The sequence below is a fragment of the Cupressus sempervirens genome, chromosome 5 (genome assembly GCF_028749045.1).
Source record: "Cupressus sempervirens isolate cs-2001-9-10 chromosome 5, ASM2874904v1, whole genome shotgun sequence".
Classification (NCBI taxonomy): domain Eukaryota; kingdom Viridiplantae; phylum Streptophyta; class Pinopsida; order Cupressales; family Cupressaceae; genus Cupressus; species Cupressus sempervirens.
In genome coordinates this window covers 637,144,368-637,160,864 of record NC_143122.1, presented here as the reverse complement: position 1 = coordinate 637,160,864, position 16,497 = coordinate 637,144,368, and the positions used below count along the sequence as shown (strand labels likewise).

Genomic DNA, 16,497 nt, shown 5'->3' with positions numbered 1-16,497 from the left:
TAAGTTTCCACTCCGGTTAATTGATCATGTCCTCCGCAACTTTTAGGCTCAAAGAATGTTAAATGCTTTATGGTCAATAACACATTGCATGACATGGTCAAGATTTAATACTTAATGAAACAAAATCCCACTTCTCTATAAGAATTTTTTACTCATACTGCTTGCTTTTTACAATCCCTAGGAGAAAGAAGAGAATTAAGTTTAGCTGCAATTAAATAATTAGAGAAATCTACCAACAGCAGGGTTTTATCTGGAACTACAATCATATAGGAAAAACTCGTCACCTAGATTCATTGAATTACCTGGAAACCTGTACAACTAATCTACAATAAAAAATTTCAAGGCCAAGTTTGTCAAGCATAATAGTATAGAATTCTTGAATCATCCATTTAATAACTCTTCCAATGACTAGTGGCTTGTTCTGTATTCATAAGAAAACAAATAGCTGAATGATTTGTAAATAGATTGGATAACCAAAAATAGAAATGTACAAATTTGTTGATAGAAAAAAAATGCCTCCAATTATTTTTCAGTTACTGTGTAGTGAGTCCAACACCAATCAATTTTTTTATTTAATGTAATAGATAGGATAGGAGTCTTTACTTTTCTTTTGACCAAGCACAATGCCCATAATTGTATCTGATGCATTGGTATAAATGTGCAAGGATTATGTCCAATTGGGTTCTCATAGGACAGGTATAGAGGCAACCTTTTCTCTTATAACATTGAAGGTATATTGACATTTAGTTGTCTAGTTAAATTCTGCATCATTTGTCAACAAATTAAAGAGAGGTGATACAACTTTATTGAAATATTTAATAAACAATAGGGATATCCTGCATGCCCCAAAAAGCTTCTTACATCTTTTTGCCTTGGTAGGGCTATACGATTTTTATTACTCTTACCTTAGCAAGGTCCAACTCAATATTTTTTTCAAAGATATAGCAACCTGAAGCAACTCATTTCCTTGTAAGCATATGACACCTCTAGTGGCAAAGAGATATTTTTGTATATTTGCATCTTTGGAGAGCTGTTTCAAGGTTAGCTTTAATTTCCTCAAAAATATGACCATAAACAATGAAATCATCCATGTAAATATGCATAGCATCATCAACTAGACTAGCAAAAATATTTAATCTACCATATGGAATGATGTTGGTGTTTTAAAATGTCCAAAGGGAAGAACATTATAGGCAAATGTTTTCCATGGACAAGTGAACGTAGTTCTATCCTGATCTTCTAGAGCAATTCAGACCTGATCATACCCACTGAATCTAAAACCTCTCATCTCTAAATTTCTGCAATCTTCTATATTTTCAGAATTATAATATTTTGTCTGGATGCTATCAAACTGAAACAAATTAGAATATTGACATATACAATATCTCTAGAACAACTACAATCTGTTGAATTCTAGGATCGCTGCAAATGTACTAACAATGCCATTGTATTGATTATCTTCCAAATGCAAACGAAAGCTTATAAATAAGAGAGGAGACATGTCTCTACAGTTAATCATCACTAGTTAACATATTAATATATTAGTAATATAAATAACCATATATATAATATATTATTATATAATATAATATATATTATATTATATATATTATATTACATATATATATATATATATATATATATATATATATATATATATATATATATATATCTTAATGATGACTTATCAACAAAGCATCTCATGGTAAAATCAATTTGATTGAAGCTACAACCTTAACACTCCCTCTTAGTTAAGGAGGATTGATATAGAACACATTATGCTCTTAAGTATATGAAGAGATAACATCTCAGTATGATATTCTTGGAATGGCATATTTAGGGATATCAACATAAATCCATCAACTTAGATGTTATCTTTTAATATGATTCGAGGTATGATTCAACAAGAAATAGTAATTATATAATATTCATCATACGTATATTCTTTTGGTATGTGCACTGGCATCAAATCCTTGATGCCTACCAAAAGAATGTATTATATCCTAGAAGGATATGAGTTATCTGATTTCCGGCACTCCAGGTCAACAATTTAAAATAGTATATTAGAGAACAAGAAATCACAATGTCATGGCCTCTATCATGACAAGTATCATGATCTCTAGTACTCCGGGACAACAACTTAATGAAGTCTGATCATGACACGTTTGTTATCATAACTTCCAGCACTTTGGGGCAACAATCAATGAAGTCTGTCATGATAACAGGTCTACCATTTATAAGATCGCCACCTTACAATGGTTAACTTTTGTATGATACGTTCGTTATCATGACTTCCAGCACTTTGGGACAACAACTTAATGAAGTCTATCATGATAACAGGTCTACCATTTATAAGATCATCACCTTACAATGGGTAGCCTCTGTTTATATATGTCAATGAAAAATTGTCACCTTTCCTTACATATCATATGTGAAATAGTAACCACCATGAACCAAGTCAGAGGGTGGTGCAAAGGCTTTTGGCTCAATTCTCTCTCACAGAGAAGAATGCATTACAAGGAATTTCACTTAGAACTTCTCCTCATATAGAAGATATCATTCACAAAGAATTGCACCTCAAAATTCTCCCTCTGAACAATGATCCTGGGAAGTCAAGTCCAATAGTTACTCCCTTAGAGGCTCTCTTCTCCCAAGGATTCTTGTCAGACTCACTCTGAATCTAATATCAATCTTCTGATTTTCTAGTGATAAGTCAATACTTCCTCATGATGCACTCAAGATTAGGCCCATCAAAATCATAGAGTCACACACATGTATTTCTAGACTCCTTTTGATTATTAATCTTCTAAGCTCCTATGTTGCCTTCGAAGAAGTGTCATACTCCCTCTTAGTGTAGAAGGATACTCATAATCTCAATCATCAAAGATATTTGCTTCAAGGGTTTCACTTTTTCTAGCCTGATCACAACTTCTTTTAAGCTACTGTCATAACTTGCCTAATGTGTCATTCTTCTTTTCCTGCAAGATCAACTTCACATACAAGGGAAAAGATCAAAGCAAATAACTCTTATAGTATGTGTAGAATTACAAATAAGAGAGAGAATACAATAAGCAAGTAAATATAATACTCAAGGATAATCAATACTTATCTGCACATTAATGTTCTTGATACAAGTTGCTCCAATGAAGGTCCATATGTATCAAATAAGATGATGTCTATGTATAAACATTTGTCAACCAATGGGAATGAAACATGGGTTATTATTCCCCCCCATAATGAAAAATTCCCACTCATTCCACTAACATTGTTGGGAGATACTATCTATTTAGTGATACTTAATTCTCATGAGCGATCATTTTGTTCTATGCAATTCGTATCTTGAGGAATGTAATGAAGTTATGCTTCCATGAATGATACTTGTAGTTTCCTTGTACAATATTTATCACCTTTCATTTTGATATGTAGTAGGGTTTGCCTTGGTTTTAAGGAGATCATATATGTTTTACTCATTGGAACACATGTTTCCACTATTTGCTCCCTCTCTTTTAAGGTTGCCTCTAATGAAATGTTAGGCTCCCTCTGAATCTCAATCTCCTTCTTCCTGAACTAAACTTCTTAAAGGAAAAGATTAAGGTATATAGCTCTTGGTTGTATAAATATGAATGTTAGTAATTTAACTCATGCCCATTACTAACATGATTATAACATCTCTTTTTATTTTTCAAAAATAAAACTAAGATAACACAATACTTAATTTCTATATATATGACTTTCCCTCATATAACATATTCCCCTGTAAATTCAATATTCATATTTATACTTAGATTTCATTTCATTTATATTTCAATAACAATGCTAGTACCTCACATTAATAACTTATATTGTTTAACAATTTATACGTAACAAAATATAATATTAAGTTATTAAATATCATTAAGATATTCTCCTTATAAATTCTCATTTATATAACTATCTATGCAAGAAAAGTAAGTAACACGAAATATTTCAATCATACCTTTTGGTTACCTTAAGCATGGTTTGTAACCTGATGTATTCAATTAAATACATTACCTTAATAGGTAAGTGGATCACCTTCATACTTGGGAACCACTTAGTAGGAGTTATAAATATCGCGCATACAGGTGGATACCTTTGTTTAAATATATTCCAGCTATGATTTTGTACACTGTCGGGTCGAACCAATCTTGCTCTTTCACTTGTTTTCCCGAGCCATCTTTGGTGTTAACATGGGTTTGTTTCTCCTTTAGCCACGTATTTATTAAGTGGTCGGTGACATCATCTTTTACACATGATTTTGGTACCGATCCTTCACTACTTGCACAGAGTTCTATCTTTTCTTGCACGTCACTATTTTGGGCGAAATAAGCCCCATTGGCATTTTCTATTCCCGCCAACACATTGCAGTGTTTTGTAGATGGAATACAGGTCTCACTGAATGACGTTAATAATTGACCCATTTTAATGATTTGCTCTTTGATAATCAACATTCTCTCTCCTTGCCTTCTATTCATTGTGTAATTTATTTTAATATACTATATTTGACGGATCTCCATACAAATGTCATTGTGGAATATGTGTTGACTTATTTGGGGTTGGGTGTCAACTTCATCTCCCTTTGAATTCCCTTGTATATGTTGTCAAAAATCTCTGATAATGAATTGATAAAATTAAATTTATGTTCCATTTGTTGTTATCATCTATTGAAATGTTGTATGTGCAGCAGGCGTGGGTAGGTTCATATCCAAATGGTCAACAACAGCAATAAGTTTAGTCTATGGTCCAACACACCAAACGGATCCCATGATTTCAGGAATTTCAAGGAACCTTCTCTCCTTATCCACTTGGATCCCCAGGCACGGGACCTCTAACATTGCAATTTCCATCAAGTAGTAGGTAACTTATGTTCCTGAAAGGCCTTGTCAATTAGAATGTGAATTCTACATCAAGACGGGTGACTGTGAATTTGGCATGACCTGTAGATATCATCATCCTATGTACAGAAGTGTTCCTTCACCAAACCGCATTCTCGATCCGCTTTAACCATTCATGTTGTTTCTGGTGCTCTTTATCACATGTATTTGAACAGTTTAATACATTTGCAATTGGTTCTGATACCATGTTGAATTCTAGGATCGCTTCAAATGTACTAACAATGCCATTGTATTGATTGTGTTCCAAATGCAAATGAAGGCTTATAAAAAAGAGAGGAGACATGTCTCTACAGTTAATCATCACTAGTTAACATATTAATATATTAGTAATATAAATAACCATATATATAATATATTATTATATACTATAATATAATATATATTATATTACTTATATAATATATATTATAAATATAAGATATTTATCTTAATGATGACTTATCAACAAAGTATCTCATGGTAAAATCAATCCGACTGAAGCTACAACCTTAACACAATCAAAATAGATGAACAATTAAATAACCATAATTTACTTCTTTCCTCAGAAGTTCCAAAATAATTCCAATTACCGATCTTGAATGTGTATCTCAGAGTTGCATAAGACAGTCATTAACTAGTTGTCTATCCCTCTAATCAAGGAGATCACAATAAAATGTCAATCCGAAACCCTTATTGCTTTATTGTTGAAATCTGCCCAGAACTACCGCAAATATACTTATTCTTCTAATTTACTGTACTTATCAGAAATGTTCATTTCTTAGTTCCAAGTGAATTGAATATAATAATCCATAGTACTGATAACAACATACATACTTGTATGTTTGACTAATCGCATAGTATGTAATTGCCCCTCTAAATACCCATAGACATAGTTTGACCCTTCAAGTTTTATTTATGGTGAATATTGATCCCAATTGGTCTTCCTCCTTTTTCTGACTTCTCCCGTGTGATCGGGATTTAATAATGATAATTGATTCTTAGTATTCCCATGATAGAAACTGCTATTCAAGTCAGATTATAATTTTACAATCCTCTGAAATGCCTACTATGTAAGCACTCTTACGCATACCTTGATCAGTACCAAAAAACTGTGTTGTATAAATATTTTCTTATTGTTTCCCCATATTCCATGCTCGTATATGTGCCCAGCAATAGTGCAATGCAGAGGCAACTTTCTGAAAGTTATCTACTCTCCTCTTTCCAACGTGGATCTGTTTATTGTTCCTAAACTTCCATTGTGGTCTCTTATCACTCTTATGTTGTTTATATCACCAGTGGTTATGTGATATTACCCATAAATGGAAAAATTGCAGACTACTCGCCGAGTAATTAAAACTCGCAACTTTTTCAGCTCACCGAATTTTCCAGAGAAAAACTCTCAGGTTAAGGAGGGTAAGTTTTTAGAAAAACAGGCCAAAAACTTGCCAAAAAATCAGTGAGTTTTAAGTAAACTATTGCAAGTATTTTAAAAAAGAAAACTCCCACCAGCATTTCTTTCAGCATCTAAAAGCAAATAAAGGTCATTTTTGAAGCTCGTTTCTTATTTGCAGGAGGATTTAGTCATTTCTTCAGCTCTGGGGTAGGAGGATTTATACAAATATAACATTTTAAAAATTTCTTATACTTTTAAGTTAAATTTGTATAAATATTGTCCGGATGTTTGAGATAGGTTTCAGCTTCATAGGAGTTAAAATGCAGTTTCTAGATTTTGGGGGTTTTCAAAAATTCCAAGCTTAGTCAAGTTTCAAGATTCAGCGTGCCTTCGGCAATGTTATCTGAAACTCCCACCACCTATCCTGGCTATATGAGGTCAAAGTGAAGTTGGAGCGAGGATATTCTAATGATTCTAACTCGTTCTCTCACAAATCACTTGGTTTCAATTCTATAATCTTGAGTCCTGACAAACCACTTGCTCACACTAAAGATAAGCATTACTTTCCAGCAGGACAAAATCGCTCAAACTCACTCTTGGACTATTTTGCTATGATGTATTTACTTCTAGTTTTATAGGGACTATTTACTATATTGTGTTTAATTCTAGTTTTATAGAGACTAACTACAATAATGAATTTACTTTTAGTTTTATAGAAACTATTTACTATTTTGCTTCCCACAATTAGCATTTCGCATGAGAATGCGATTTTATACCCACTTTGCATTTATATACATCTAAACTCTGCTTGTTTCTTTTGTGTTCTCATTAATTAACTCATTGGATGCATCTTCTCATTAAATTCTACCAAAACTTTGTATTTTTAATTAGATTTAAGTTGCTTTTACGTTCCCAAGTTTTTTGGGGGCTTGGCAAGCTTTTGTCGAGTGAGAGTTTTCCATCTATGATATTACCTTTCTAAACCTTATTCCTCCTTCGTTCCTAGCCTATTGCTATCCTCCCAGTTTGACAGTCCACACTAACTTATATTGCATTAACAAATGTCACAGGTCGTGTCTCTTTCCTAAATGTGAGATGCAACTTAAACTAATTTAGCCTGCGTGGTTGAACCGTCGACGTAACAAGTATTAATCGCTTGATTAGTATTATGAACATTGTTATTGATTCTTACTGCATAGATTAATGTTACATGTATTTATCAATATTCATTTTAGTAGTTAATATCACATGGATATTATAAATTTATAATAATATTAATGGAGATATTAATATTAATGATTAATATTTTATTGATAATTCTATAGAATTAGTATTAATTTTCATCAATTAATATTAATTAATATCATTATTACTAGTGTGTTATAGATTAATCTTAATTTGATTAATATTGATATCGAAACATACAATTAATTCATGAAAAATCAAAAGAATGAACTTATGTATTTATTATTGAAATAGAATATATGTATTTACTATTTAGGAATATATTTACTATTGTACATACATCAATTAGGGCTCATGACATATTATAGTAAACACTTTCATGGCACCGATCTTTCTATTTTTTTATGAGTTTGTTCTCTTTGGCCTCAAAGAATACTACTATTTATATTATGTGCTTACATTACAAAAATCCTTTTGGATATTTTTTGGTTTGTTATTTTTGTTCCTTGGAGAACACTATTATTTATGGTAAGTGCTTGGATGGCACCAATCTTTCTGGTTTCTTTTGGGTTTGTTCCCTTCAGTCCTTAAAGAACACTACTATTCATAGTAAGTGGTGGTTGCATGGCACCAACCTTTCTAGTTTTTTTTGGGTTTGTTCTCTTTGGTTTGCACTTTTCAAAGCATGTTGCTATTCATAGTATGAGCTCATGTCGACATCTATTATCATATGTCTACTTTAGTTGGTTCTAGAATGTTCGATTCTCTATTCACGGTACCTTGGTGAACTTTCAATATGTGAGTTTTTTTTTTCTCTAAAGTGTTTCAAAAGTGACTTTAAGTATGTTAAGGGTTAAGATTGTCTAGAAGAATCCAGAGAAGAGGCTTCCTAGAGCCTTCCATTGTACAGTCCAGATTAGATGTAGAACATTCTAGGATATAGAATACTCTAGAAAAGGAGTTTCTAGATTATTGCCAATAGTAATTTCTATATCTAAATTCTTTCCTTCATAAAAACCAGTAAGCAAAGATCTATCTCCAATCATTTGAAATGATGCACTCGAATCTAAAATCCATTCTTTAATAGAATCTGAAGCAAAGTACCAAGAGCATGGAATGAGAAGATTGACAGGTATTTTCAGCTTCATGGGTTTAAAAAATGTAAATCAGATCCAAATCTTTATGTGAAGAACGTAAAAGATGACATCATCATTGTTGCAGTTTATGTAGATGATTTACTCATTGCTGGAACAAATATTAGTTTAATCAATGATTTGAAATCGGATCTCAAAGGGGCATTCTATATGACTGATTTGGGTGAACTAACTTATTTTCTTGGCTTGCAAATTAGTACGCTTCACGATGGGCAAATTAGTACGCTTCACGATGGGTTGTTCATCTCTCAAACAAAATATGTTTTGGATCTTTTAGAGAAACTTAAAATGCTTGATTGCAAGCCAATCCCTACTCCTTTCCAATCCTAAGTCAAGCTTACTAAGGAATGCACCTCCAAGAAAGTAGATCTTACTCTATGTCGACAACTTGTTGGTAGCTTGGTTTATCTAAGTCAAGCTAAACCAGACATTTGTTTTGCAGTCAATATGGTATCTCGATTTATGCAGGAACCTAAAGAAAGTCATTGGATGGCTGCCAAGAGAATTTTGGAATATGTTCATGGAACAATGTACTATGGCATACATTACAATTATAAGTTCCCAATTTCTTTGCTTGGCTTTACAAATTCAGACTGGGGTGGTGATATTGATGATAGAAAATCTACTAGAGACTATATTTTTCAGCTTGGCTCAAATCCAATCACATGGAGCAACAAAAAACAAGCCACTACATCACTATCTTCATGTGAAGCAGAATATAGAGCAGCAAAAGAAGTGGGAAAAGAAGTAGTTTGGCTTCGACATCTTTTATGTGAGCTTGGCTTTGAACAAAGTTCAGCTACTACTTTGTATTGTGATAATCAAAGTGCTATACAAGTTGCAAGCAATCTTGTTTTTCATGCTAAAACAAAGCACATTGAAATTGATGTTCACTATATCAAGGATCTTGTTCAAGAAAATATTGCTAATCTTCAATTTTGTCCAAGTGAAGATCAAACAGTAGATATATTTACTAAGAGTATGCTTGAGGCTAAATTTCTCAAGCTATGGAGTATGCTCGGTATGATTGAGATGAACATTAAGGGGGGATAGTCATATAATGTTCCCCTCTTCCCCTCTCTTTTGTATTTTTTTTTTTTTATAGCCAATCTTAAGGGGGGATGTTAAGGGTTAAGATTGTCTAGAAGAATCCAGAGAAGAGGCTTCCTAGAGCCTTCCATTGTACAGTCCAGATTAGATGTAGAACATTCTAGGATATAATACACTCTAGAAAAGGAGTTTCTAGATTTTGGCACTACATGTATAAATATGTGATGTGCACACACAAGCTGTGCATTGTTAGAAGACATTTGAAGACCTGATGTATGTAAGCAAGCTAGATTAATATATTGTTGTTTATCAGTTTTATATCTCGGTTTTGCCCTGCTTTCTACATTACAGCAGTTATTACTTTGGTTTTTTATGTTGTTTATGACCTGTTTTAACAAAGTATCAAAAACATTTAAAAGTATTCTAACGAGTAAGAAGATCTTGGGTGGTTATCTTTATAACCAAATCTATTTCCACAAAATATACGTGAGTTGACATGAGCTCATACAATAAAGGCATCAAGTATAGGAATCAAGCATACTTCACACAAAATGGCTCGCATTTAACAATCGTCATGGCCAACATTCAACAAGCCAGAGGAAAAAGATAGATTGAGGTACATTAACTCAAACAAATCCCACTAGATGTTTAACATGGCATGGCAAAGATACACTAAAGTTAAGGGCACTTGCTATTTGTCACTTTCATGGGTTGTCAGTTCTCTACTGCAAAGGGAAATAACTTTCTTCATTTCATCAAGAGAAATACATTGACCTCTATACAAGTAAAGAAGTTGATGGTCCTGCAAGGTGCTTTGCAACTTCAAGATTGCCAACTGCATGCTGGGATGTTAATCCAAAAGACACCACCGAAATTGATGAAGAGGAAACACAAGAGGGAACGGTTGGAGATCCATTAGTTGAGGCAATCCTTCGTGGTGTCATGGCTTAAAATCAAACTCATATTTTAATACAATGTTAGCAAGTGCCAATTAGGGACAGCCTCATACTTTCTATCTATTAATGTTTTAGATTATAAACAAAAATAAGCACATCAAAAAAGAAACAATAAGACACAATATTTATCTTGGGAAAACCCTCCCAACTTTAGGGGAATAACCCAACCACACCAAAAAAACCTTTTAATAAATAATAAAGGTTTGAGTATAATACATCCAACCGACTACTACAAACTCTTCAACTTATTACATATATCAGAACTGACTCCATAGACTATCTATATTTTATTATTTACTATATAGAATAACTCAACATAGCAAGCATCACCTCGCAAAAAGCAATAATATATTATATATACAATGTCGAGGCTCTTAAAAAATGTAACATCTCAAAACTTGAACAAAGAGAATCTTTATATTATAACCGGAAGTCTCTTCATTTTCCAAATGCGCCTCTTCATATTTCCAAACGCATGTCTCTTCACATTTCCAAACATGAGTATATGAAAGAGCACCATCGTAAGTAATCAGGATATCTCTTGCAGCTACAAACATCAACACTCCCTCTTAGCAAAGGAGGTATATTTTCAAGTATTCATGTCATGAAATCTCTCAATATGACACTCAATGACTACACCCATTTGTGAATAAATAAAAAACTTATCATGGAGTCTCTCAACGTGACAGCATCATGGAGTCACTCCACATGATTTTCACCACGGCTACTCCCATGCGTGAAAACACAAACTCTCATCACACATTCACTCAACATGATGTCTTCATGGCATTTCTCAACATGGTGTCCACTATGGCTACTCTCATGAGTGGAAAGAGAAACAAGGGATTTCACCTCAAATTTCTCCATCTCAGAGAAAAATGCATTACAAGGGCTTTCACCTCAATTTTCTCCCTCTCAAAGAAAAACGCGTTACAAGGGCTTTCAACTCAATTTATCCTCCTCAAAGAAAAATGCAATACAAGGGCTTTCACCTCAAATTTCCCCCTCTCAAAGTAAAATGCATTACAAGGGCTTTCACCTCAAATTTCTCCCTCTCAAAGAAAAATGTATTAAGCTCATAATAAGTACAACTGAATGTTGAGACTCCTCAGCAAGGACAGCATTCTCACAGCTTTGATAATCATAATATATTACAATTGGCTCCAATATTTGACCAAATAATGAAATTTTGAGGTCACATTGCTTATCAAGTTTGTTGATCCTCTGCTAAGGACTTTGTACTCTCCCTTTGCCATACAAGCTCCCTCTCAATATTATTTCTTCCTTTCAAAGAAACTGAATGCAAAGACAGTATGCATAAAGCTCTTACTTCCTTGAAATCCTTATGTAATCTCTCGTCATCTTGTTGCTTCCTGATCTGTCCTGGAAGCATTTTAGAGAGATTAGTAATAGGCTCAACCTATATCCCGAAGAGAAATATACAGAATAATGCTAGAAGGATACACGATTCACTATTCCCTATATTATTGCATGAATTAACTACATAAAATTCATGATCAATTTTCAAAGGTATAATCATAAAATACTTATCTCTTTATTGTTGATCAATTTAGCAATGCCCTTTCAGGTTTCGATTTTCATATGAAAGATTCTTCAAATTCTCAAACCTTTCAGATTATGAAAGCGGACTCTTCATATATATGAACTGATCAATAAGGAGACTCTCTGCAGCCTTAAGTTGCATGGTCATAATCTTTGCTACTGGATTGTAATGGCTCTGTAGGTGAGCCCATTACAGTCTGCCAGGGAGGCTTTTCCTTTCCCTTGCTCTCGGTACAATCTACTTCATAATCCCCTGTCCAAGCTACATCCATTTCATTCAGTTCAATTCCACCATTGGAAGCAACAGTCTCTACAGAAGCAGCAGCAGCCAACAAGAGCCCTGCTCTCCTTACCCAGATGCAATTCTCCATGGTCGACTGTTCTTTCCTCCGATAAAATTTTGCCAAAAAGCACCTAATTGTTACCACCCCAGCATGCACTGCAAGATATAGTGGCTAAACATGTGTATTTCCAAGAAGCAACACAAATGTGATGGCTATATAGCTAATTGATCTGGTCCAGTAGGCACCACAGTATCAAGGTACTTTGGACAAAACAATTAACCTTTATCTCTAAACCACGGAATATAATGATTCAGGAGCTTGCTGCTATCTATCCATTCTCACAACAGGATGGCACAATTTGGCAAAAAAAGTATTTCACTGTCTCTCAAATGCACACTGCAGGACATTATAGATTAACATAACCAAAGAGTCGATTTGTGTGTACACATGAATAAATAAAGATTCGGCACTTAAGCTGTTAACCCCCCATTTAGCACCACAGATGGGATAAACACTAAACAGTTATCTCCCCAGAGCACACTTAACTGTTGTTTTTGCAGCTTGCATATATTTTAAAGCAATTAATCATTATTAATGTTGTTAACTGATATCTTACTAACAGGCACCACACAACTACAACTACCAAGAGCATCTAATTGTTACCCAACTGTTATCTCCCCGATATTCACCACAAAATAAGACATTTCAAGGCCAATGTTGCTAAAACAGAATCCCCATCACTTTTCAAGCAATTTAACATTAAGTCCAGAGACAACACCCTGATGCAGTTGCGTTTTACAAAAATGACACAAACTAATTTAACAGAAACCCAAATTCTGCTCACAAAAAACCCCACCACTAATTCTCCAGAAGTACTACACAAAGAATGAGGTCAGGTTCACTTACTTCGAACTGGGAAGAACAAAGACCGTTTATCATCATACCCAAATTAGACCAGACATTGAACTGATTGCTTTAATTTTCTGTTATCCAACCCACTCTGCTACAGTGCTAACGTTTTAGACCAAGAGAAAAAATAAGCAGCAAAAAACCAGGAAAGGAACAATAAGACATTATATTTATCCTGGGAAAAACCTCCAACTTGAGGGGAAAAACCAAGCCCCATCAAAAATTATCTCTTTTATTAAATAATAGAAATTTGAGTACAATACTCCCAAGTCCCAACTGAATACTGCAAGCTCTTCAACTTATTACATATATCAGAATTGACTACATAGACCATCTATATTTGTTGTATAGAATAACCCACCTCAGCAAGCATCAGCTCACACAAAGCAATGATATATTATTAATACAATGTCGAGGCTCTTCAAAAACACAACATCTCAAGACTTGAACCGAGAGACTCTACATATTATAACCAGAAGCCTCTTCATTTTTCAAATGTGTGTCTCTTCATATTTCCAAACACAAGTATATCAAAGATCACCATCACAGGTAATCAGGATATCCCCTGCAACTACCAACATCATCACTATGCTTTTATGTCAGTCATTTTCACATTTGTAGTTCAAATTTGCAGCTTTTAGATATTTTGTTGTGTTACTGTTTCGTAGTTTTGCAACATATGAAGTTGCACATTGACAATGAATTATGAAAACAATTAGATTTCAAGTTTTGAAATTCGATATGTTTTATTAAGTTGTTTGACTCTCATGTTAACTTCAATGTTGTATAATATAATGTATATGTCAATAAAATGAATGCCCTATCAATGCTATCATATGAATGTTTAAAATTCCTATCTTTTATATAATCATCCTCTTTGCCCTCCCCTGCCATCCCCAAAAAAGGCCTCAAAAAACACATCCTGGAAACATGCGGCCCACCCCTGCTGCCCCTCTGCTGGAAACTTGGGGAATAAAATATAAAAGATTCAAAAATCAGACAGCAATTAACAACCAGATCAGTCAGTTCATTGGGGACAGAAACCCAGGGCAATTTCTCATGCAGACTTCAGCAGGACCGTGCACATCATAATCAGGCCTACCAGGGCATCACTTTCGAGACTACAGAACTTTATAAGATCCTCACGGAGCCAATATCAGATCGAGGTGGGAAAGGAAACCCTCAAGGAATACTAGCTTCAGGAATTCGTACCAGACTAGTATGTTCAGATTTGGGGCAGATTTCAGATTGTATGCATGCAATTGGTTGAATAAAATATTAGAGATTAAAAATTCTTTATTGCTGTAGAATGTCTGGATTTGTTTTTGTGTGCATTCCATTGGCGTAAAGAAAGTAATTAAACACGTTAATTTAAACAATCCACACTAGGATAACTTAATTTGTCCCTGCAATGAAACCCTGCTTACAATCCCTCGAGAAAATTGTTTTCATTTCCCTTGAACATTGTTCAAATTTAGCTCAAACAGTAAACTCGACCTCGACCTCACCGTGTATCAACGCCCACAAGAAAGCCATCCAAAGGGTGTGTAAGTAAACGCTTTTCTTATTTTAACTTTCTAAATGCGCCTTTAAACATGACATAAGGTGAAAACCCTCACAGTAACCCTAGGGATTGCACAATTAAGTCGCACACAAACAAAAAGGAGTGTATATTCACAAATAACCAGCCTTTAGAAGGTAAATACAAGCGCGGCAATGATTCATCTAAATGTAGCCCATAGCCTCATCCAGGATCTTATAAAGAAAATAATCAAATGCGTAAAGCGGAAGAAGAAAAGGTGATCGATTTTACCTGTGTGACTACGAATCGTCGTCTGAAGGGGGCTTTTTAGGCTTGCGGTAAGATTCCTCAATTTGCTTCGCCATTAAAAGACCAGTATTGATGACCTTCCGTATGTTTGGTACGTTGTAATTCTGCGCCACATAAACCCCAGCTATTGTGCCAACTATGAAGGAAAAACTACTCCGAATTATACCCATCGCAGCTGCAATCAAAACTCGCCTTAAATCCTCCTCACTCTCTTCCAAAATCTAGGCAATTTCAAGACAAAATCGGAAGAATTCAACACCCCGAATAAGAAGAAAGAAGAACATATCAATAAAAACACGAAGTGAGGGTAATTTAGTGTGCGAAAAGAAGAATTCTGTGGAGCACTCCCTCCTGCATGAGACTAGCCTTGTAGGAGGAGGAACTGGAGTCATTGCGCTGATAGAAAATTAAAAGAATTATTTTATTATGAATTGAGAAAAATTGTATATATGAATGAGTTTTATAATTAATTGTAGGAATATTTTGGAACATTTTAATTATGTATTTTAAAAGGTTGCATTCAAGTTTGTATATTTCAAACTGTTATGGTCATTTGTTTTTTTAATATGGTCAATAAGTAAAGTCAATTTTTTTTGTGTGGGGGGAGGGTGATAGTATTTTAATTTGTATTTACTGTTTTTTTTAAGTTTTTTTTAAATTGTTGTAAAGAAGTAAGAAGAAAATAATTTAGTAAACATTAGAATATCATTGTAAAGAAGTAAGAAGAAAATAATTTAGTAAAAATTAGAATATCAATCAATTTTGTTAGGAGGATCTTAATCATTAAGTTATAGAAATCAAGTAATATTGATCTTTATATAAAAAATTAGCAAGTATCATGCAACTTTCTCAAAGAATTTATAAAGTTGAAATAAATGTTATGATAGAAAGAAAAGTTTAAAAACATGTTCATGAGATCACAAATCTCTATCATCTAGATTCCATGTTGAATCAAAATAGAACTATACCAGCGCTTGCATCTTTGAAGGGTGCAAGGGTTAATTCAATAGTCTTGTATACGCTTGATGTTGTTCTAGAATAGTAATTCACATATTCTCTTTGCCTACATCATTACCCCATCTAAGTTATATCTTTGTAATTTACAAAAATGGACACTTTTTTCTCCTTCCATGTCTTTATTTTATCTTATCCTTTTTATCATTCTCTCCTACGTAGATACATCATATTCCTATGCATATCCTCTCTCTTCTTCATATTTCTCTCGTTTCCACTCCTCGTTTGTCTCTACTTTCATATCTCTCACTGGTACATACATACTC

General features: G+C 33.8%; 1 protein-coding gene across 3 annotated transcripts in view; it reads right to left on the bottom strand.

The window, feature by feature from the left end:
• The window catches only part of LOC149557513 (uncharacterized), a 32,572-nt gene extending 16,940 nt beyond the window's left edge, over positions 1-15,632 (bottom strand). For 2 of the 3 annotated variants that reach the window (XM_089832171.1, XM_089832172.1), the window contains exon 1: positions 15,200-15,632. In XM_089832171.1, the coding sequence (XP_089688297.1) occupies positions 15,208-15,387 (180 nt within the window). In that variant the 5' untranslated portion in view covers positions 15,388-15,632 and the 3' untranslated portion in view covers positions 15,200-15,207. The remainder of the gene's footprint in view (positions 1-15,199) is intronic. The other variant, XM_089832169.1, reaches the window with a different exon arrangement.
• Between the last annotated feature and the right edge of the window lie 865 nt (positions 15,633-16,497).